Source organism: Didymosphaeria variabile, assembly GCF_027946475.1.
Source record: "Didymosphaeria variabile strain IMI 356815 chromosome Unknown scaffold_3, whole genome shotgun sequence".
NCBI classification, from domain to species: Eukaryota; Fungi; Ascomycota; class Dothideomycetes; order Pleosporales; family Didymosphaeriaceae; genus Didymosphaeria; species Didymosphaeria variabile.
The window spans coordinates 1,108,451-1,131,334 of record NW_026611622.1 but is presented as its reverse complement, the minus strand read 5'-3'; the positions used below and the strand labels follow the sequence as shown (position 1 = coordinate 1,131,334).

General features: G+C 54.1%; 9 protein-coding genes across 9 annotated transcripts; 5 read left to right on the top strand and 4 right to left on the bottom strand.

The window, feature by feature from the left end:
• Positions 1-368: 368 nt before the first annotated feature.
• On the top strand, positions 369-1,547 carry N0V89_003723 (uncharacterized protein; the record flags this gene model as incomplete). The annotated part of the gene is made up of 2 exons (XM_056212521.1): positions 369-645; positions 790-1,547. The coding sequence occupies 2 exons, from the start codon at positions 369-371 to the stop codon at positions 1,545-1,547; spliced, it is 1,035 nt and encodes a 344-aa protein (XP_056072829.1).
• Positions 1,548-3,393: 1,846 nt separating this feature from the next.
• N0V89_003722 (uncharacterized protein) lies at positions 3,394-4,330 on the bottom strand (the record flags this gene model as incomplete). Its single annotated transcript, XM_056212520.1, has 2 exons — positions 3,394-3,677; positions 3,739-4,330. 2 exons carry the CDS (start codon positions 4,328-4,330, stop codon positions 3,394-3,396), a joined length of 876 nt encoding a protein of 291 aa, XP_056072828.1.
• An 883-nt stretch (positions 4,331-5,213) lies between these two features.
• N0V89_003721 (uncharacterized protein) lies at positions 5,214-6,654 on the bottom strand (the record flags this gene model as incomplete). The annotated part of the gene is made up of 2 exons (XM_056212519.1): positions 5,214-6,310; positions 6,465-6,654. 2 exons carry the CDS (start codon positions 6,652-6,654, stop codon positions 5,214-5,216), a joined length of 1,287 nt encoding a protein of 428 aa, XP_056072827.1.
• Positions 6,655-8,384: 1,730 nt separating this feature from the next.
• Positions 8,385-10,510, top strand: N0V89_003720 (uncharacterized protein; the record flags this gene model as incomplete). Its single annotated transcript, XM_056212518.1, has 2 exons — positions 8,385-8,697; positions 8,886-10,510. 2 exons carry the CDS (start codon positions 8,385-8,387, stop codon positions 10,508-10,510), a joined length of 1,938 nt encoding a protein of 645 aa, XP_056072826.1.
• Positions 10,511-11,130: 620 nt separating this feature from the next.
• Positions 11,131-12,884, bottom strand: THI6 (thiamine biosynthetic bifunctional enzyme; the record flags this gene model as incomplete). The annotated part of the gene is made up of 2 exons (XM_056212517.1): positions 11,131-12,677; positions 12,779-12,884. 2 exons carry the CDS (start codon positions 12,882-12,884, stop codon positions 11,131-11,133), a joined length of 1,653 nt encoding a protein of 550 aa, XP_056072825.1.
• Positions 12,885-14,260: 1,376 nt separating this feature from the next.
• TIF5 (eukaryotic translation initiation factor 5) lies at positions 14,261-15,611 on the top strand (the record flags this gene model as incomplete). Its single annotated transcript, XM_056212516.1, has 2 exons — positions 14,261-14,417; positions 14,473-15,611. The coding sequence occupies 2 exons, from the start codon at positions 14,261-14,263 to the stop codon at positions 15,609-15,611; spliced, it is 1,296 nt and encodes a 431-aa protein (XP_056072824.1).
• A 945-nt stretch (positions 15,612-16,556) lies between these two features.
• On the bottom strand, positions 16,557-18,397 carry PFS2 (pre-mRNA cleavage and polyadenylation factor (CPF) complex subunit; the record flags this gene model as incomplete). Its single annotated transcript, XM_056212515.1, has 2 exons — positions 16,557-18,190; positions 18,349-18,397. The coding sequence occupies 2 exons, from the start codon at positions 18,395-18,397 to the stop codon at positions 16,557-16,559; spliced, it is 1,683 nt and encodes a 560-aa protein (XP_056072823.1).
• A 495-nt stretch (positions 18,398-18,892) lies between these two features.
• On the top strand, positions 18,893-20,576 carry N0V89_003716 (uncharacterized protein; the record flags this gene model as incomplete). Its single annotated transcript, XM_056212514.1, has 3 exons — positions 18,893-19,189; positions 19,273-20,287; positions 20,341-20,576. 3 exons carry the CDS (start codon positions 18,893-18,895, stop codon positions 20,574-20,576), a joined length of 1,548 nt encoding a protein of 515 aa, XP_056072822.1.
• Positions 20,577-21,585: 1,009 nt separating this feature from the next.
• On the top strand, positions 21,586-22,858 carry N0V89_003715 (uncharacterized protein; the record flags this gene model as incomplete). Its single annotated transcript, XM_056212513.1, has 2 exons — positions 21,586-21,835; positions 21,885-22,858. 2 exons carry the CDS (start codon positions 21,586-21,588, stop codon positions 22,856-22,858), a joined length of 1,224 nt encoding a protein of 407 aa, XP_056072821.1.
• Between the last annotated feature and the right edge of the window lie 26 nt (positions 22,859-22,884).

Sequence of the window (22,884 nt, the reverse complement as noted above, 5' to 3'; positions counted from 1 at the left end):
GCACCTTAATCGAGCGAATCTTATACCCAAATACATAATGTTGCACATACAAATTTGGTCCGATTGGAAGGCTGACCAAGACCTGGGAGAAGGGGCTATCTCTCAATGTCCAACTTGCTAAAGACGCTTTACTTCAGTATTTCATATACAGATATACGTTCGGCTATGCTTAATGCGGTACCCCGCCAGTTGACCAACCATGACGTAAGCGACCCTCCCGTCCAGATGCTCCACTACGGTACCACAGGTATTTGTAATCTTCAGTATATACACATTGGACTGTCGTTTCGAATCGGTGCGAAATCGATTCCTGAATCAATTTGAAACTTGAAAAGACTACCACCGGCTTCATCCCCCCAATTGCAACAATGGCCGACAAGATGCAAGCTGTCGTCCAGCGCAACAAGGACTCTAAGCCTATGCTTTCCAAGGAAGCTATACCAAAACCCAAATTTGAGGACCATCAGGCATTGGTAAAGCTCTCGCACGTTGCTCAGAACCCGACCGACGTGCAGTCGTTCGATCGCAACGCCTTTGGTGATGGTTCCGTCTTCGGCTGCGACTTTGCTGGCACTGTCGAGGAAGTTGGCAAGACCGTGACGCGTGTGAAGAAGGGGGATAACATAGCTGGACTGATCTGGGGCGGTATGTGATCTTCACCACTCTATAAGCATACATATGATTCAAGGTGCAACTGTCTAAAGCACCATGTACTTCCTTCAAGGATAACGTAAATCACAAGGAATCCGTACAGGTCAAATCACAGATAAAGATACTGACAGTCTGTAGGCGAGATCAAAGGCCTAGGTGCCTACGCCGAGTACACAGTCGCAGACGAACGCATCTCCTTCAAGATTCCCCCAAGCATCTCGTCCGCCGCGGCCTCCACCGTCCCTCTCGCAGCCGCCACAGCCTGGCTCGCAATGTTTTCGAAGGACAGCCTACACATCTCACGAAACAGTCCTACCACAATATTAGTCTGGGGCGGCTCTTCCTCCGTCGGCTTATATACTATCCAGCTCGCCCGCACGCAGAACCTCACCGTCATCACTACCTGCTCGCCGCGCAACTTCGATCTTGTAAAGTCCGTGGGCGCACAGCACGTCTTCGACTACTCGGACGCGGATGTCGTCAATAAAATCAAGCAGGTAGCGCCAGATCTACAGTACGTCTTCGACACCATCGGCAACGAATCGAGCTCCGCCATCGCCTCCAAGGCTATCCGAGAGCAGGGTGGTGGGCTCTGCACCGTACGGCCTGGCAAAGCCAACACAGAAAAATGCACTGGGCACACCAAAGTCACGGATGTGCTTGTCTGGACCGCCTTTCTCAAGGACCATGCGTATGGCGACTTCAAGTGGCCGGCGAATAAGGACGATCACGAGCTTGCCGCTGAGTTGTTCGAAAAGTTGCCCGAGTGGCTGGAGAAAGGAGCGGTGAAGCCCAATGCGCAGACTGTTAAGAAGGGGCTAGAGAAGGTAGGGGATGGGTTCCAAGAGTATAGGGACGGGAAGATTAGTGCGTATAAGATTGTTTATGAGGTGTAAGATCTGCGTCGTAGTTGACTAAGGTATGGAGGCATTCCACAATATCTCACAAGGTCGTTCTATGCGTGATCTGTAACCCTCATCGATATGGAGGCAAGTGGTCTAAAGCTCTTGACTCTGTTCTGTACAAGGAGGAAGGGACGAAGGAGGTGTCGTTTTGACGGTAAGGGCGACCAAACCCCCGCCTCGATCTTTAACAATAGCTTTCAGGTTTCCAGTCTATCGGCACTACAACTTCCATCCTCAATCCTCAGCGTTTTCCATATTCTTACGTCTCCGTCATCTAATCTTTGAATCCTACAAACTACTTTCGCCTCATCCTTTGCTATCCTGCTCGATCAACCTTTACCAATCGCACGCCATCACCAGCAGCGCCATGCGCGACCTTCAATCCCTCGCCAGCCTTATCATAACCAGCCTCCTCCTCACCTTACCCGCTTCAGCCGGCCCATTATGGCCCAACGCAACGACGCCCACAGCGTACCCCACAGGTTGCAGTGCACTCTCACCCGGGCCGACCCTCGCCGCCGCCGCCGCCGCCTCCTGCCAAACCTTCTACCCCTCTGAATACCGAGTCATGAACTCACGCTACCCTTCCTGGGAACAAACCCCCCTGCACGGCCAAAAAGACTTTTTTATGCTACTCCGCCAGCGCGCCGACACCTTTCAAGTTGCAACGCAAGTTCAGTTCTCCAACTTACAAGATAGCGTGCCCCCGAATAGCACGTGTCACCTACAGCTACAGCTGCCTACCAAGGATATGCAGAATACGATGGGAGCACAGCCGATTTTCAATGCGTACCAGGTGGCGAGAGAGGCAGGGGTCCCTGCGATGTGGAACACGTATGAACCGGCGGTCCTTGCGAGTGGAAATGCAACGGTACCAGTATTTGGACAGGTAAATGGGACGCTGGAGGCACAGCAGGAGATGTGGAACGAAACGGGGGGTTTAATGGATATTGGGGTGACGGACTGTAACGGGACGTTGACGTGGCAGATGGGTATGGCATTTGATGGTGGGGCACAGGTAAACTACTGGGACTTCTCGGGAGTAGATCCGCCATTGAATCCCGTGCAGGGGTTCAGGATCGTGACGGGGTGTTGACTGGAACAGGAAGGGATGACCGAGTTATGTTGCTGCTTGATATGGGAGACGGCGTATATTGTTCGACCTGCGGGTAGCGTAGAGCTTGTTTTCTAGTAAATGATGGATCCGGAGCTGTTTCTCTGCGACGATATTCTAGCCTACTTCACTATCAAAGCATCATCCATCATGTCTCAGACTCTCATCACCGAGCCGGCATTCAGCGTGCCATTGCCGATTTTCTCTAGATCACCAACACAGCTTCTACCAAGGGCAATAGTCCAACTCAACTTCAACATTCTAAGACACTTCCTCTTGATCAGCCATACTTTTCGTTCTTGACGCTACCAGCCGAATCATGCATCATAGTCTACACAGCTTCCACTTGTCACCCATCACCATTAGCATGAGTCGGCCCAACTGGACCTTGTCGAGCACGAATCCAGGTCACTACATCCAATCGGCTTCCCTGCCATCCGCTTCACTATCTCCCTCCAACTTCTCCGCAAACTTGCAGATGCTGGCAGAAGCCGCCACAGTACTACTTCCACAGCATCTAACCAGGTACTATAGTGAGATGATCAAAACTCTGAGATGTTGATAGACAGGAGCTAACACCGTGGATTATAAGGTAGAGGCTGAGAGTAAGGTGATGCAATAAAAATGCAGAATAATATTTACGAAAATGGAAGAATTTATACAAGAATGAAGGCCCTCCTTTCCATGCTACCACATCTCGTCGACACCAGCATCCCGTACTATTTACAATCCGTATCTGGACTTCAAGTTCCTCCACCAATCCCTCGCCATCCAAGCATCGAACTCGGTAATCTCAGTTGCAGAGCCAGCCAGCATGATGAAGTTCGTGATGCCAGTGGGAGTCCAGTCATAGAAGTCGTCGAGCGCAAAGGTGTGACCCATCTCGTGCAGCACAATGTGGATGTTCTCGCTACTCAGGGCTTCGAGGAAGTAGTCGCTGCCGACGCGCTGGCCCCAGTCGCCTCCTGCGCCACCCTCGAAGCCGTCGGTGAGCCAGAGGGATTGGTCTGTCGCGTGGGTTAGCACATTTGCTTCTGTATGCAAGGAGGAATTCAGGATAGTGCTTACCATAGTGGCGGTCAGTGCCTGCAGCGCACTTGCTGTAATCACCATCCTGGTGGAAGAAACGACCGCAGTCCTCGGCGCATTGTGGGATACCATCTGCATCCTTATCGGTGTACACCTGGATGCCCGACGTATCACCCTGAAGCAGGTTCTTGTCGCGAACAGCCCAGCCTACAACGTTCACATCAACCGTCTCATACGGGAAATCTTCAAACCCAGCGAGCACGGCAATCCACTTGTTGAACTGCTTGCGAACCGCAGTCTCAATTTGCGTACGCTGTTCCGCCGGCACAGACTTGCTCGAGTCCCAGCGAACGCAGTAGTTGATCTTACCCTTGCCGGCCATGACTTGATCGTAGCCATAATTCTTGAAGCCGAGCGCATCACTGTAGGTGGCGATCTCGTGATCCCAGACTTCTTTAAGCGGGGTCACGAGGTTGGAAGGCGGGTTCCATGTCGTCTGGCCGAGGTCGCGGCTCTCAACGGGGGTGGCCGTGAGATCACGCTTGAATTTGCAGATTGGAGCAGCGGTGCTGGGGATGGTGGCGGCGAGGGCGCCGGTTGCGAGAAGGGTGGAAAGGGCAAAAGTCTTCATCGCGAAAGAGTGACGTGCCAGCACTATCTATGGATCAGAAGTAAATAGATGCGCCTGCGAATTGGAGAAAGTGAACGAATGAGTGAAGGATAGGTAAGGTCTATAGGCAGAAAAGCCTATGGTATTTGAAGGATAGCATAAAGCGGCAAACACGTTCGAATAGAGCGAAAGTACTTGGCGTCCGCGAGATTAGGGATGAGGTCTCCGCATCCTGTTCTTGGCTCGATAGATTTTGTTTCCCATGGGTGTTTCGCTCGAATTGTAGCGCCTCTTGGAACGGCCAGTTCGCGAAGAAGGAACGTCTTGGCAAATTGTATGTTTAATGCGGAGAAATTGCTATAGGCGCAAATGATGCTGCACGGTATGCGGCGCACTGGGAACACCTTGTAAGTCTAACGTTGTAAGTCGATCTTTACCATAGCGATGACTCTTCAGATGACGCGGGATGATTTATTGGTAAAAGCGGTAGTCTACTACTGCTTTCTGATGGGTGGACGGGTTGGTCTGATTTCCCGAAACAAAACGTAACAACCTTGTCGTCAATCAAACAGGGAACCGAGTATGGGCCCGTCACAACCGTCAATCGGCTCTAAAGGTCCGGAAAACTATAAGCCAACGATGACCATCGGACCATGGACGAGGTTACTGGAATCTGTAACCGCGAGGAAATCGTGCGTTTGGACGTGATGTTTGTCGTACGACTCGTGAACATGTGCAAGTTTGGACCTTTGCCATCAGTATCAACCAGATGGACTTTGCACTTGATGGCCTAAAGATCGGTTTGTATCCCTATGTCTAGTCAAACTAGGGTCGTCTAAAATTATTGAGCCCGATCAGGAAATCCAAGACAAAGATTCGGTTCTTTTTAGTCCGTTTGAAGCTTTCAGACCCCGGCCTCAATCTTGATACCGAACTCATCCAGCTTCTCCACCAACGGCAGGCCGAGAGTCGCTGGAGTCAGGATCCCTCCACCCAACCTGCCAGCTTCGGTATCCTCTAGCCTCCCACGCAAAATGACCCATGCAGCGGCACTCAATGTTTGCGCCGTCGCAACATACCCACCATGAGGGATGTGCAATGTTCCGAGAACACTCTCTTGCTTGTCCGTATCCGCAATCGCCACCGCCTTGTAGCTCATGAAATCATTCTTCATGCTCTCGCGTGAAGGTCCTTCGCCCGGTTGTGGCAGCAGAAAGCGTTTAACGAGAGGCGAAAGAATCCAACGAGACGGTGGGAAAGCGAATGCTAGGCCGAACAGTGCCATGCCTACATTGACGGCCAAACCAAGGAGGAGAGACCTGGCACGCATATACTCATTGAAGTTGAAGCGCGACCCGTATGACAAGCTTGGGGTGGATGTTGACTTAGCACTCGATTCGTACAGACCCCAAGAGCGGTGCGTGATGCATCTATCAACACTCGCCATGAGCCAGGTCGTTTGGATGCCACCGAGTTCGGGGATGTTGACCACACCGAATAGACGGTGGAGCAGGTTACCCTTCGGACTCCTCGCGGGCTTCGTAGGCTGCACAGGCGACAGAGACCATGGCTTCATCGAATCACCCAGCTCCTTCATGCCATACTTCTCGAACAGCTGCAGAATCGTGTGGGTCGTTCCTCCGCTGAAGCCCGACTTTCCAGAGAAAAAGCTCATGTTCAGGTTCGTGGTTCCAGCGTTGAGGGTTTTGCGTACGTGCGATGTTAGCACGTAAGCTAGGATATCTGCAGGAACAGAGTCAAGGCCACATTCGGGGATTATGATGGCGCCAGTGGACTTGGCTTGGTCGTGGTACTTGGGTATCATGGAATGAATCCATGGTACCTCTCCAGTACAGTCGAGATAGTGGGTTCCCGTCTTCGCGCAGGCTGCCAGCACGGGTTCGCCATAGAACATGAAGGGACCAACAGTCGTTATGATGAGGCGGGTTTTGAGTGCGAGGGCCGTGAGCTGGTCTTCTTTGAGCTCGCATGTTTCGATGTCTGGGTCCTGTTAGAAGGTGACTATCACAAGATTGAGTCGATCACGGAAGGTATGGGGACTCCATGGAGTGTCGCGAGATTATTATCGCAGTGCGTAGAATCTCGTCGCCAACATCGTACCTATGGTAGTGTTCAGGCTACAAAGGAAGCTTACCTGGCTGCTTGCGGTCCGGACTCAAAATTTGCAATTCATCAATGACATTTTGTAACTTCTTTGCGTTGCGCCCTGCTATTGCCCATTTCAAATCTGTCGGTAAATGTTGGCTAATCCACTCTGCGGTGAGCTTCCCAGTATAGCCAGTCGCCCCGAAGAGGATCAGCTCATATTGACGCGATTGAGCCATAATGTCGAAAAACTCGAGAATGATGGTATATTGCGCAAGACTGAAGGCGCCTTATCAACTGCCCGTTGAAGCCCCTGCGGCCGTGCTATTAGGACGTCATGCCGAGGCAGGACGGGCACGCCGAACGGAGCTTGTGCGACGGAGTACACATTAACCCGACTCTGTATACACCGGACGAATACAGGCACCCACTGAAAGATATCGATCAAAATCTGAACAGATTGCTACCAGAAAACTTCACTTTTTCTCCGAGAGTCGAAGTGTAAGCGCAGAGGCAGGTGATCTTCGAGCTCTTACTGCTTTTGGTTAGGCCAACTTAGCGCTCGGCACACTTGGAGTTCGCAAGGGCAGGGCTGTGAGGAATACCAACTCTCACCCTCCACACCGCCATCGTGCTCTTCTCTGCCTGTCCGCCTTGGAATTATGATGCCTACGCCGCAAATATGCGATGCGCCGTCTCTTACTAAGGGGACACTTACTGCCACTGCGACCGAGGCGGCCAAGCTAAAGAGGATGACTGGCTGGCAACATGAAGGCTTCATTGAAACCTGTCACTGACGCCCGTAGATGATATGGGATTCTAAAGATCTCTCACACGCGATCTCTGAGAATGGAACTAGAACGTTCGCAAGCACTGGAAGCATCTTCTGCGCATCGAGCGGCAGAACGTATACGGCGCTTATCGCGATGCGCTATCTGGGCGAGAAGCCAGGTTGACCAGAGCCTCCATCGGTCCTCACTTCACGTCCAAAACCACGGCTACTTGCGGCTCCTGCGAACACGTTCGTTAGAATATAATAAAAGTGTCTGTCAGTATCCGAGCTTCTTTTCGAGCCGGACTGGTTTTGCTCCATCGTGGAAACCGGAGAACGATCTGGTAAGAGAGAGCTCCCAAAGAGATCTCCATAGTACATTTTCGGGTGGATGCCTTCCTATGCTAGAGAGCCAAAGCGACAGCATTCAGTGCGACGCGAGAGATCCGCCAGGGGCGCTCATGATTGAAGAGCAATTTGCGCCGACTTAGCTGGTCGCGACCCCGCGTCCTCTGTCCGCTCTTTGCGGCTGATGCGATCCTGTCGAGACCGACTGCCTCTTTCTACATGGTCCTGGATAAACAAGATCACCTTAATGTTGAGCACCTCGCACTGCACTCCTGTGGTTCTCCGCATCCGAAACATTAGACGAGGAATTGGTGCACTGGTTCTCAGTTAAGATTGAAGCAACGACGAGAGAGCCCTTCAAGTGGGGTCCGCTAAGCCAGCCTGTTGGCAACGGTAACATTGGAAACGAGAGTCTCTGAAACAACGTTTGCATTCCTAGCGACAACATGGTGACCTGAACAAGTCATATGGCTGCTCAGCAGGGTGGTTTAGGTGACACGTGGATGGGTAAGCCCCAGAAACTGGGACTCCTGCATTGGAACACAGAGGACCTTCCTTCCAGATATCACTAATTCATCGTACTTACGGAATAGGCATCAAGGTCGCCCTGAATGCGACCCTGGCCTCGTCAACTGTGTCGACTCGTCGCAAGCGCCGCCGCCGCTACCCCAAGGTGCTGGCGTACTCGGGTGCATCATGCTCGGACCACTAACCCCTGCTTAGGTAGCCGCCAAGGCGCTAGGCCATACTTCAAAAGGACGCTGAGCCCCGCCCGTCTCTTGTTCATCCTCTACTTAATGAACTCTACCGGTCACTTCACTTGCACTTCACCAACGCTTCACCGCACCAATGGCCGAGACTTGTATAGTCTGCCTCGGCGAACTCGTCCCCCAAGACGAAAGTCAAGTTCCCGCCACCGACGCCGCGCTAGTTCAAGATAGCGCTAATGGTGTCGATAACCAGCGTCATGCTGTCAAACTTGAAGGGGTCGTCTCAGCACTCACTGAACATGCCCTTAAAGATGACGTGTTGGTCGCGCATCTCCTGCCATGCGGTCACAACTTACACAACGAGTGTTTGAAACCATGGGTAGAACGCGCAAACAGCTGCCCAATATGCCGAGCGAATTTCAACATGGTTGAGCTCAGTGCCAGGATCGGAGGTATGTGACCCTTCTCGGAAACCATCGCTTTATGCTTCAAGCCCTCTTACGAACGATTATCGCTTGGAACTACCGAGAACGAGAGACCGCTAGTCGTCCGGCTTTGCGCCAGGATGTTCTAAGGTATCCCTCCTTGTTTGGTAGAAGGCTTTGGACGTGTTATGATGTTTACTAACTGCGACATACAGGAACCATCCTATCTTCGTATGGCGTGCAAGATAAGCGACAAGTTGCCGACATCGACCCAACCATGATCGTAGAAGACGACTACTTCTTCGGAGAGGAAGCGAATGTCGACACTTGTTGCATGGTGTGCGATGACATTGGGGATTCTTCTCAACTCATGGAGTGTCATAGTTGCGGGAACTATTGTCATGTATTCTGCGCTGGTCTCGACGACATGCCAGGCCGCGGACCGTGGTATTGCCAGCACTGCATGGAGAACCCTTCTCTGCTGCGAGCGGCTGGCCATCGCCCTACAATGCGCGGTCCAGCGGCTTACCTCAATCCACGTAGTCGCACCACCCGCACCAGCCGTCGCGCTCGTGCTCCAGACGAGTGGGTCGGTGTCTGGCAGAGCGTATGGGATCGCCTTCACTTCGACATTGAGTTCCCGTTCGAAGATGATGACCAGTCCGAATCCCGTTCAGAGATTCAGCGTCGCGAAAATGAGGAATGGGAGCGACGCTTCGAACTGGCGCGTCGGATGGGTGCAGGTAGTCGTCTCCGTGCAGCTGCCGATACTATCACCACCTTGCGTCAGCGCCCCACAAATCGCACACTTCATCGCGAAGTACCTCAGACGCCCGAGTCACCTAAGGATCCTGAATCACAAGAAGAGCTGAGAGCATGGAACGCTTTTGACAAAGCCCGCGAGCAAGTCACTGAAGAAGGTGCCCAGCATCCTCGCCCTGCCAGTGTGAGCAGCAATACGCGTGGACGAAAGCGCAAGTCCGTAACTGCGTCACCCGCCGAACCCGAACCGCAGGAACCACAGCCGGAACGCAAGTTAAAGCGACCTCGAACCCGGTTGAATATCAACACAGCCAACACGGCCGAGTCATCTACTGCTGCTGCTGCGCGTCGTCCCACCGTAGCATCGCACGCCTCACCACCCGCCGCCACCAGTGACGGCGACTCCTCCCTCGTACCCGGGTTCCTCCAGTCGCTTCTTCAGGAGGTAGAGGTTGATCGCTTCGCCGAAGACCGCGAGATTGCCGCACCTCAACCAAAGCGCATCATAGTCGAGCGCGCTTGCTCGCCCCAGAACTCATCGCCTGGCCTCTCGCCCATATATCCTACTCCACGCGCCGGCATGTCAACCCCACCTCCACTCAACATCAACAGGACGGACTCACCCACGCAAAGAGATCAGCAACTTTCGCCAACGTATTCTCCGTATTCGCCTGCAGATGAGGATGCACGTCCAGGTCGTAAGAAGCTTGCGCAACGCCCACACTCTCCGGGCCTCACTAGCCCACCACGATCCAAGGATTCGTCTCCAAACCGCTCAACTTCGCTATCGTACTCAACGAAGCGAGAGCTGCAATTGATGGTCACGGCCGTCCTCAAACCCATGTATATGAGGAAAGAGGTCAGCAAAGAGGAGTATACCGACATAAACCGAGACATTTCGCGGCTCTTGTACGACAGAGTTGCCGAAGCTGGCACGGATGCTCTAGCCAGTCAGGGTATTCGAGACAAATGGCAGAAAATAGCAAGTGACGAAGTTGACAATGCCGTCAAAGCCCTTGCCGCCGCTCGATCGGCCACCTCGCCCCCTGCCGAAGAAACTGCTTCTTCACCTTCATAGATTCGAGGTTGCGGTGTCATCTTCCTCCCGTGTACTTTACATATACCTATGATACCCTTTTGATTCTTTCGGCGTTATTGCGAAGCATGGTTTGCACATTGCGATCGCCATATCCTACGGCATACGAAGGCGTTTGGACACATTCTGGAGGCGAGTGTTCTTGGGCTGCATTAGGCGTTTCCACATGCCTGGTTCGGCTGGATATGATACCATTGGGAATGATTCAACTGTTATTTTTCTAGCATGGAACTATGGATTGTACTGTAGATACTGTGTCGCGTTGTCCGATATGTGGACAAACCTCGTGTGTGTTGTATTTACATGTTGTGGAAACTCTTATAGCAAGCTTGTTTGTGATGCGCTCATCTCAGATCGCCTGCTTCTGACGAGACTATCATGCAATCTGTGTTCATTGTGTAGGTCGTCGGGTGCAACGAACGTTTGGTGGCTCCATGCCATGATTTATATTTGGCAGAAGTTTTAATTGTACTACAAGCTTGTGGATAAATACCCTCCGGGGCATTAAGCCTACCAAGCACTCACCCGACTTCCTTCAGGGAGTAAACGTTTATTGGATATATACCATAGATATCCAAAGTTTAAAGCTAGGACATCATCGTTCACAATTCCTTTAGCAAACTAGCATCCTGCACATCGCTCATGACCTGAATCTTTAGCCCCTCGGGCGGCTCGCAGTTCTTCCCTTCCACGACATCCATCCTCCGTTTAAACAGCGCATCGATAAAGTGCGGGATGAACGTTCCTGGTCCTCGGACATCCTCGCCCATGGCCGCATCCTCGGCCGCAATCTCATAGTGCAAGATACCCGCCACAGCCGCCATGAATGTGTCCTCAGGGGATGCGGCCATGTACGCCGAGATAGTAGTACCCAACGTACACCCGCTGCCTGTAATCAGGCCCAGGTACTTGTGCCCATTCGAGATGGCGTAGGTGCGGTGGCCGTCGGAGATGACATCGGTAGCGCCCGTCATGAGGACGACATTGCGCTCGCGGAGGGCGATACGCTTCACGATGTACGCTCTCTGTTCTAGGGTATATACTGCGTCGCCGCTGTCCACGCCGCGCTGCTGGCTTGCCTCTTTCGACACCACGGTGAACCCCGAGGCCTGCGCCACGGCCAGGATCTCCCGCTCGTTGCCCTTGATGAGCGTGAAGTACCCTGAAGCCAGGAGATACGCCAAGGCATCCCGCCGTGCGGAAGTAGCACCTGCACCCACGGGGTCGAGGACGATGGGACTACCTGTGGCGTTGTACGCAGCGATGGCGAGGCGGTGGTTGAGGAGCGCGTCGGGGGTCGCGGTGCCCATGTTTATGACGAGGCCGCCGCCGAGCTTTGCGAGATCGGGCGCTTCTGCACCGTTGTTGGACATGATGGGGGAGGCGCCGATCGCGAGGGCGACGTTGGCGGCAAAGTTCTGGACGACGAGATTGGTCATATTATGCGAGAGGGGAGATTTGGCGTGGACTGCCTTAGTGGCAGCGAGGGCGGTGGTTTGGATGTGGGCGAGGGAGGTCCAGTCATCGTTGGATGAAGAGGAGGATAAGGTGATGAAGTTTGGTGATGTGGAGAGGAGGGTCTTCAAGTTGGCGGCTGCTTGCTCGACGTCTTCGGCGCCAATGATTGCGGATACCACGGCGACACCGTCGATAGACTTGGGTGTCTTTGCGTCTGAGGGAGCGTGGAGCTGGTAATGAACTCTTTGCACGTTGAGAGCGTTGACGCCGCCTATGCAGACTGTCTTGACGTTTTTGGATGCCCCACCTTTCGTATCAAGGTACCGTAGAATCCTCCGGATACCATTGATGCCAATGATATCTTTTGTATTCTTCTTGGTTGAAGTAGCATAGAGCGTGCCGATCCCCAGGTAGTCTGCACCTCGCTCGACAGCTATGCGTGCTTCTTCTATAGAAGACACGGTAGCCCCTATGATCTTATCGTCACCCAGCAGTTTGCGTGCTTCACTGACGTTCATGTCATCCTGACCTAAGTGGACACCTTCGCATCCTACTGCGAGGGCAACGTCGACTCGGTCGTTGATGACCAGAGGCACATTGTGCTTTCTGCATTTTTCGTGGAGCGCTTTTCCAGTCTTGATCAGGTCTCCTGTGTCACTGGTCTTGTCTCTGTATTGTACCACGGTCACACCTGCCACAGCGATTAGCGGGAGCCACAGTGGGGCATGGCTTGCAAGTTGATACTCGGTATCAGAGACTCGATAGATCAGCCGTAGACGAAAGAAGTATTACCTCCAAGAAGAGCCTGTTCAACGACCTGGACAAGATCCCGTGAGCCCAAAATAGCCTCTGTGGAATCAGTGACGAGGTACAAGGAATAATCCACTTGGTCCTTCATCCTTGCAGATAGGCGGAAACGTCCCGGACCGGCAGATTGGAGTACGGAGCGTTTTGCATGCGTGTGACGGGGGGTACCGGCGGCGGCTGGTCTGCAATTGCCTGTTCGCGTGGCTGATTCTGCAAGGCTGCGAAGACCGGACGGGGACAAGCGGTGATCGGAAGTGAAGTGCAGTGCTAACAGGCGCTAGAATGTTGTTCCTCCTGGGCGGGCGCAAAAAGTTCGGACGGCTAGAAATGCTGAGGCTCAGGGCTGCGGGGGATTCGAATGCACGACGCACCACATGGGAGCAACTGCAGCCGTAAGAGGACCGTCATGGCAGTGGACCCTGCGGCAGCGCATACTGTGTTCTCATGACTGCATGGCACTGCCATTTGCGAGGGTCTCTGGTCTCTGGCGCAATATCGCCGTGGGGTAACGTAGTCCTCCGAAAAAATCGGGGGTACCAAACTTGCATCGTACAGTACGAGGAGCAAAGAGGCCAGATACGTGTACGTCGCCTACTATCTAGACCGCAAATATGCCTATACTCTACAGTCCAGAGGGCGTCACGTGAGCTCGTAGACGATCCAAATTACAGCTCCTTTGCGCGCCTGGTGATGACTGTTTGATGCCGACTCCCGCGCCACAGCAGGCAGCAAAAGCGCGGTGCTGCAGTCCGCGACGCCTACTCCGGGTCGCCAGGCTGCCGTATGCGGACGTAAAAGCGTTTCTAGAGCGAATGACGTGCAGATGGGGCTGCACGTAAAATTGCATTATGGCTGGCGTGGTGCTGGTGGTGGGAACCGCGGGACCGTCGCTCCTACCTTTTCTCGGCGAGCGAGCGTCTTATAAAAACTGGACCGCCGCCTGACGACCTTCCTCTTCTTCGACACGCCCACCCGCCGTCTGCCGCACGCTTTCACTCCCCACACAGCCACAGCCGCACGCTCAAAATTCACACGCTGCCAGTGACACACTGCGCAAACCCTCGATTCACCAGCAAACCCCGCCACGCCAACTGCAGAGTCGCAAGCCCGCGGCCTCCTGCCAAACCGCCACTTCACACCTCAAAACCCACCCCACTGCCCTCCAGTGTCGCCTTGTCAACTGGCATATGTATTCGCGCCAAAGGAACGCTTTCCGACTCGACCCTCCCCCCGAGCTGCAATCATTTCGCAGTACGCGGAAACCCAGCAGTGTTCACCACTGCACCAACGGCTAGCCCACTGTTGAACGACCACGCGTCCTACAAATCAACCCGCACGCACCTAGAGCCTGCATCTACTGCATGTCTCTTTCGGCCCTCATAAGCACTCGTAGTGTTCCTATAGCCGTCCGCCCGCTACCGCAGAAGTAAATTTCAGCTCAACCAACAATCCCTCATCACCGCAACCATGGCCACCATCAACGTTCGCCGCGATGTTACCGACCCTTTCTACCGCTACAAGATGGAGCGGCTGCAGTCTAAGATCGAAGGCAAGGGTAACGGCATCAAGACTGTCATCGTCAACCTGACCAGCGTTGCCAACTCTCTCGACCGTCCTCCTGCCTGTGAGTCCACCCGCCTCGTGCCCCTCATTGTTGCGACTAAGCTAATCCAACATAGATGTCATCAAGTACTTCGGCTTCGAGCTGGGCGCTCAGACGAATACGAATCCAGCCGACGACCGTTGGATCATCAATGGCGCCCACGATGCTAGCAAACTTCAGGACTATCTGGATGGCTTCATTTCCAAGTTTGTCCTCTGCAAGAAGTGCAAGAATCCTGAGACTGTTATGGAAGTCAAAAAGGATGGCATCACACTGGACTGCAAGGCCTGCGGTCAGATCTCCACGGTCGACTTGCGCTTGAAGCTGACCTCCTTCATTCTCAAAAACCAGCCGAAGAAAGGCAAGAAGGACAAGTCTACCAAGAAGGCTGAGCGCCGTGCCCGCAAAGCGGCTGGAAAGGGAGACGACGACGATGAGGATGCGTCTCAGAATGGCGCCAGCCCTGGTGACAGTGCATCTGACCACGGCGACGAGAACGGCGACTACGGCATTGCAGCCGGCAGTGATGATGAGCTCACCCGCCAGATCGAAGACGGCGCTTTGGACATCGACGACGTGCTAGAGGAGAAGGAGGTTCAGTGGGCCACCGATTTCTCCGCCGATGCCGTCAAGTCCCGTGCTGAGGTCCTTCCGGAGGACCTCAAGCGCGCTGCTATCAACCCTGCCGTGTTCGTCGAAGATGCTGAGGATGGCGAAGGAGGTCCTTCGATCTACGACGAATTCGGCAAGTGGATCCTTGACACTGCTGCTCAGAAGGGCAGCGTCGAGAAGATCGATAGCGTGGAGGTCTACGTCAAGGCCAAGGAACTCGGCATTGAGAGCAAGCACCGCACTCTTACCGTTCTCGCTCAGACCATCTTCGACAAGAATATCGTCAAGCAGATTGATGGCCGCGCCGGCATGCTGAAGAAGATGATCACCTCCGAGAAGCATGAGAAGGCTTTCTTGGGCGGAACCGAGCGCTTCGTCGGCATCGACCATCCTGAGCTTATCCCTCAGGTCTCTGCTATTCTCATCAAGTACTACCAGAACGACCTCATCGAAGAGGAGCAGTTCAAGGCTTGGGGCTCCAAGGCTAGCAAGAAGTACGTCGACATCAAGACCAGCAAGCAGGTCCGTCGCTCGGCCGAGAAATTCATCGAGTGGCTTGACCAGGCCGACAGCGACGAGGAAGAAGACGAGGACTCTGAGTAATCGCTTCATGGTGATTCTCTTGTCACCGCAGCCCTGACGTTGGTGTAGCCTGTCAGATGGCTAGGACACTTTGACCTTGTCTGCTTGTTGCTTTGCTTATCTTCGTATTGTGTATCGACTTGACGGCGTGTGGTATCTCTACTCCTCGTACATGATGGTCCGCAGATGGGTGGATGTCGGGCTAGTCAGTCTTTCTAAACCTATAGAAAAGTGTTGCTTTTGCATGGTACTATCCCATCACTTGATTCCGTGACGTAACCCGTGAGGTGTCTTGTGCAAGATCGTGATCTCGTTTGTGAATCAATCAATTCTTGAGCGGTATCATCGATCGAATCTAATGCAGAATCATTATCGCTCATCATGCAAGGCATGATGAACGACATGTGGATGAACAGGAACCTTGACGCTGTCTGAGGCTGGCAAGGAGAGTCAAAATAAGGTATTCCCGCTACGCTACGGCTCAAGTGCAACGCCAAAGCGCCACCTCATGCATACATGGTTCCCAAGCTCCTAGTCATATCATACAAGTCTTCAATACGCTGAGATACCTGAATCTAAGAATCTCCATCAACCAGGGGAACACCACCGCACGCCTCGTCACAATCTAGGAATAGCGTTTCTACCTCGCCTTCCGATAATTCCCCTTCCGCATCTCCGCTTTCAAACTATCCTGCTGACTCGGAAGCGGTATCCTCCTCCTTTCAAAGGCCGCTGCTGCTGCTGCCGCAGCCCCGCCAACCGGCCCTCCATTCGGTGGCGTGTTCCCCTGCCCAGGATGCGGCATACCTTGCGGCAGCCCAGGTAACCCACCAGGCAATCCACCAGGCGGAAACGCGAAGTTCGGCGGCGGAGGCGGCGGCCCGCCAGCATTCATGCCCGGCAGTCCTCCCGGTGGATTCATGCCTGGCGGGGGAAATGGGAACGGCGGTGGTGGCCCGTTTGGATTCATACCTGGTGGGATGGGAGGGGTGCGCCTGGCATACCTGGTGGAGGGAAGGGGAAGGGCGGCGGTTGACCAGGCGCATTGTTCGCTCCTGGTATGGGAGGCGGTGGCAGAGCGCCTGAGGCGATGAGCTGTGCAAGACGCGAAGGATCCATGCCATGCGGAGGAAAGCCTGGGGGAGGAAAGCCAGCTCCTGGCGGGGGAGGCGGTATATGCATTCCCGCGGGTGGCGGAGGGATCGCACCGCCAATTCCAGGAAGTATGCTGCTGGTGCCGTCGGGCGAGGTGTTGAGGCCGGGAAGCGTGAGGCCTGGTGGTAATAGGGAAGCGGGGTTCTTGGACGGCATTTTCTGGTCGACGAGGCCTTCCGCTTCGTCTTCGGCTTCTTGCTCTTCTTCGTCGCGCAGTTGCCGGCGGCCGTCGCGCCGGTCGTAGGTGCCCTGGGCTTCGGCGGCGGCCGTCCCGATGTGATATCTGTCGCTGACCCAGGTCGAGTCTCCGGGTCTGGGGCGCGCCCAGAAGCGGGTGACGCGGTCGTTGGAGCCAGAGGCGAGGATGTGACCGAGAGGGTGCCAATCAAGTGTCCAGACGGTGAAGTCGTGGGCGTACTGGACTTTATGGGCGGGATATATGGTTTGTGCGGGCGCGTTCTGCGGGTCTGCCATATCATATGGTGATGTTGTTGGTGCCACACCGGGGGGCGCATTCTGCTCATCGAGGAGCCAGTGGATGATGCTCCCGTCCACTCCGCCCGTCGAGAGCAAGTTCTTGTGCATGGGATGCCACGATATGGTTGTGACGTCCTTCTCGTGGCCGCGCAGCAGCAGCACGTCGCGCATCATGCGCAGGTCAAAGATGCGCGCGGTGTGGTCACGGGCGCAAGTTGCCATCATGTTGCCGAGAACAGGCTCGAACAAAGTCTTTGCTATTGGGTTTTTATGTCCATGTAGTGTCGAGAGACAGCGGCCTGTCCGCGGGTCCCACAGCTTGACCGTGTGATCCTTTGACCCAGAGCAGAGCAGTCCCTTTGTTGGATGCCAATCGACTGTCCTCACCTCCCAACCGTGTCCGTTCAACGTCGATTCTTCTGTGCTCGAGGCGAAATCCCAGATCTTCAGTGTCGTGTCGTCGGCTGCGGTCACAAACTTTGAATCCGTCGGTGCGATCGCAAGCCCTCGTATTGCTTCCGTATGAGCCTGAATCTCCTTCACGTTGTTGAAGTTCGTCTGCCAGTACTTGATGATACCCGTCTGGTCTGCCGAGAGGAGCCAGTCGTCGGTGTGTGTGTAGGCGACGCCCCGGATCGCAGACTCGTGCGCCTGCATAATGGTCTCGAAGTTGAACCCCATGCCGTTCCATAATGTGAACTCTCCGCTTGTCGATCCTGTGAGTAAGCGTCGTCCTTCAGGCGTCCATTTGACCACATTGATAGGATGTTTGACCTTGTTCAGGGACGAGTGTAGGGCTTTGGCTGGTATCGATTCCGCGGCATTGGTTATTCGGGCTGCGGGAGGCGCCATATCCACGATATAACTGGCGCTCGGGCGCTCGACCTCAGGAAAGAGGACATTCTTGTATCGTGGGCGGCGGTTGCGCATCCATTGTACAGTCGTCGAGCCATAGTCTGTTACCGCTCCTGCAAATGTTGGATCAGCATATGCTTTGAAGGCGACCGGGCAGGTCTTTATTGGAATCGCATGGAGATAGCATGCGAAGATACATTTGCAGCTGAAAGACCACACAGCAAATTTGCTCGAGACGTTCGCACCGTGGTGCAGCAATGAAAGGACATACTCTTCGGCCGCGGGCGCGGTGGGCCGTCGTACTGGTGGTATTCACTCATGTTTGCGAGTTTCGACCAGCGCACGGAATGGTCGCCCTAGTAGGGGCTGTGGAAGGGAGGAAGTGCACCGCTCGCAGGAAATTTGTTGGTCTTGTTCGCGCGCGGTCCTTTGTCGCGACTGTCGCGGAGCTTCGAGCTGGAGGTTCGCCAAGAGGAACAAACACCAGCCACACGCCACATTTCATGAACGAACAGGCCCACGGCTCGACCACTGACGTCGCTGGAGCCTGCATGCACTCGGACATGTTTCCAGTAGCCCCCGCATCGCCTGCCTCAACACTTCCGTTCTGGGCATATCTCACTCTGCGCTGATAAAATATGGAACTGCACAATGCCCTCGTCCTCGTCTGTCGGCCAAGCGTCTGCTTCCGTCCATTCCACCCGCCTACTCGGGCATCCCGCTGCCGCAACTGATCGAACACCCCACGCTGCCTCGCATAATAACTACGTTCAAATTTCCGTACCAAGGGCAATTGCGACCCACGCAGACCCGCAATGGCAACAATAGTGAATACTGCCACCTCGACCGCCATGGAAAGGTCTGATGGCACTCACTCCGCCATGCCATCGCTATCGTACAACGGGAAGACCACGGAACAAACGGTCAACAGCTCGCCTCAGAAGATGAAGAAGACAAAGTATCGTCATGTCTTTGCAACCCATTCGCAGAGCCGGCAGTCATGCCTCACTCACGGTGCACCTCAATCACCAAGCTTCGTCGGATTTCGCAACCTGATGATACTCGTCCTCGTCTTTTCTAACCTTAGACTAATGATTGAGAACTTCCGTAAAGTACGTCCAGTTACCCCAGGGTGACCAATACAAGCGCCGATTGTACGCGAAACTTTGTCTCGAGCGGTAACTGACAGACCTAGTATGGCGTCCTCATCTGCATCTCATGCCACGACTATAGTCGCCAGGACGTCATATACGGCCTCGCACTCTACTTCTCTATTCCCTGTCAGCTATTTCTCGCATACCTTATCGAGCTCGTTGCCGCACAACAAGCGAAGAGCGCCCTGGCGCGAATGAAACGAGCCGGCGAGGAACACAACACTCGTGAGAATCAGGCGGCTGCTCGGCGCAGATTCAAGAAGATATGGAGGATCGTCGCCTTCTGTCACGGCATGCACGCCACATTCAATCTCTGGATTTCGTCCTACATTGTCTATTACCACATCCACCATCCGGGGATAGGCACTCTCTGCGAGCTGCACGCGGTGGTGGTGTGGCTCAAGGCTTGCTCGTATGCCTTCACCAACCGTGATCTACGACATGCCCTCTTGCACCCAAATGAGGCTGAGCCGCTGCCCGAGATCTACGCCAGCTGCCCCTACCCTAGGAACATCAGTTTCTCGAATCTTTGCTACTTTTGGTGGGCTCCAACGCTCGTTTACCAACCTGCCTACCCCCGCACTGACCGAATCCGCTGGGGATATGTCGCAATGCGTGCTCTCGAAGTGTTTGGTCTCAGCATCGCCATCTGGATCGCGTCCGCTCAATATGCCGCACCCCTACTACAGAATTCGCTTGACAAGATGGCCAGCCTCGACTTTACCTCGATCCTGGAGCGCGTCATGAAACTCTCCACCATCTCTCTGTTCTGCTGGCTTTGCGGGTTCTTTGCCCTCTTCCAGTCTTCGATGAACGGCCTCGCCGAGATAATGCGCTTTGCGGACCGCGAGTTCTACGAAGAATGGTGGAACGTTAGCAGCGTGAGGGAGTACTGGACGACGTGGAACAAGCCAGTGACGAACTTCATGCGCCGCCACATATACAGTCCGCTCGTTGGCCGTGGGATGCCACCATCGCTCGCGCAGATCGTCGTCTTCTTCATTTCTGCGGTTTTGCATGAGCTGCTTGTCGGCATCCCGACCCACAATGTTCTCGGTTAGTGACCCTTCTGCGCTTCAACCTCGGGTTTGCCTACTAAGTCGTACCAGGCGTCGCTTTCATGGGCATGATGTTCCAGATCCCCCTCATCGTCTTCACCGATATGCTTAAGAAGGTCAAGGGCATCCGCGGTGAAGTGGCAGGCAACATGATCTTTTGGGTCAGCTTCTGCCTCGTGGGACAACCGCTCGGCGCACTACTATACTTCTTTGCTTGGCATGCGAAATATGGTAGTGTCTCCAAGCAGTTCCCTCAGAGCCCTGCATTGCATCTTGTCGGACGCTGACTTCACTTCTTGCGTAAAGTTGTTGGTTACGCTGTTAGACTATTTGTGGAAACCGGCGTACATGTTCTGGCCCCGTGTCACCGGATTGTTCATACATCGGGCGATAGATCTTGTTGAATACTGTTTAATCGAATTTCCGAATTGTGACTACTGCTAGATGCCTAACGACCATTCTTTAAATGCCCTGAGTCACTCCAGAATAAGCTGCACCGTGCCTTCTTTATAGACCTAGGTGCTGTATGTCAAGACAAGAACTGGAGTATGATCGGCTGCAGTATCACCTGTCTGAGGCAACATACAGTAATCGAAGACTTCACATAGTTCCACCTGCTCCCAACGGTCCTGCATCTCGTGCACGTCCCAGGACCGAGGCAGTGGGACCATGAACGTGGGCCCGCATGTCGCCGTCAACCGTTCGATGTCGCAGGGTATTGCAGAATGTGGCAATCCTTATACGAGCACTACCCATTGAACACTGCCATAGCATTGCATCTCATGATCGACTTCTCGTAATGCCAGAGTCAATCCTCCCAACATATGGCATTCCACCGAATCAGCACCCGTCACATCAGCCCGCAAGATGGAGTGGTGGAGGCCAAAAAGCAAACCAGGAAGCCGGCTAGGCTAGCTGCATCTCGACCTGCAAGTTCTGCTGGAGCTTGGACCGAACATCCCACAGCGGGCCCGGAGCTTGAGCGAGTGCGGTAAGGCGTCAGCGGCGTTACCGAGTCGAGATGCATGGGCGCAAAAAGTTCCCTCCCGCGAGCCAAACATAAGTAGTGGTGGGCTGCCCGCCGCCTGGGCGTCTTCAACGCTTCTTTGCGACAGACTGCTGCTGTGCAGAATCCGTGAGCGACTTCTGGAGTTTTGCGCTCACGTTAAAGACGAAAAGCTCCCATCCACCATATCCATTCCCGCTAAAGGTTCCCCGCATCTGCGATTCAAGAAGAGCCGGATTGCTGGTTCTCCAAGCCCATCTTGTAAAGGTTTTCGTTCATAAGGACTCGAAATGGCTCAATCAAACACCCAAGAATTCTACGGAAAGGACTCCGACAACATCGACATGACGAACGCCGACACGGTCACGCACCAGCCGAAAGGCGCAGAAGCCGCGAGCCCTGAGAACGGGCACGGTGTGCCGACCCTAGTGACTTCGCATGAAGCGAACCCTGTGCTTGAGAGGGACGCGCAGACCAAGGGGACGTGGGCGGGCTATGTGAAGACGAAGCAGTTCTGGATTGCAATGTTGCTTGGGCAAAGTGAGTAGTCCTTGAACATGCCCACATTGCAATACTAATAACGCCCCAGCCCTCGCAATCTGCATCACCTCGACGAACACGCTGTCGCAATTGCTTTCCAACGAAGGAACCTCCATTCCCGCCTTCCAGTCCTTCTTCAACTACGTCCTCCTCAACCTCGTCTACACCTCCTACACCATTTACAAACTGGGCTTCAAGGGATGGGGCAAGATCATGCTGAAAGACGGCTGGCGCTTCTTCATTTTGGCCTTCATCGACGTGGAGGGGAACTACTTCATCGTCCTCGCATACCGCTACACCACCCTTCTCTCCGCACAGCTGATAAACTTCTGGGCCATCGTCGTGGTGGTCATCCTCTCATTCTTGTTCCTCCGCGTGCGCTACCGCTGGACGCAGATTGCGGGTATCTTGCTCTGCATCGGGGGCGTAGGCGTCCTCTTCGGATCCGACCACATCACAGGCTTCAACCAATTCGATGCGATTGACCCCGTCAAAGGCGATTTGTTCGCCCTACTCGGCGCATCGCTATACGGCATCAGCAACACCTTCGAGGAGTTTCTGGTCAGCGAACAGCCGCTATACGTGGTTATCGGGCAACTCGGCTTCTGGGGCATGTTCATCAACGGCACGCAAGCGGGTATCTTCGACCGCACGTCCTTCCGCGCTGCTACCTGGAACGGTGCCGTGGGAGGCTACCTCACGGGCTACACGCTCATCCTCTCTCTCTTCTATTCTCTTGCGCCGATCCTGTTTCGCTTGACGAGCGCGGCTTTCTTTAATATTTCGCTTCTGACAGGCAATTTTTGGGGTGTGGCTATTGGGATTAAAGTGTTCCACTACCACATTCACTGGATGTACCCCATTGCGTTTGTGCTCATTCTTGTGGGCCAAGTAATCTACTTCTTGAGACAGGGTAGCTTGGCGGAGCAGAAGAAGCCGTGGTTGGGCGAGGATCAGGATAAGGGTGTTAGTGGCATTGGTACTGCGAAGAGGAGGGTGGAGAACCCAGATGCGATCGTCTAAGATTTGAGCGAGGGGGATGGGTCTGT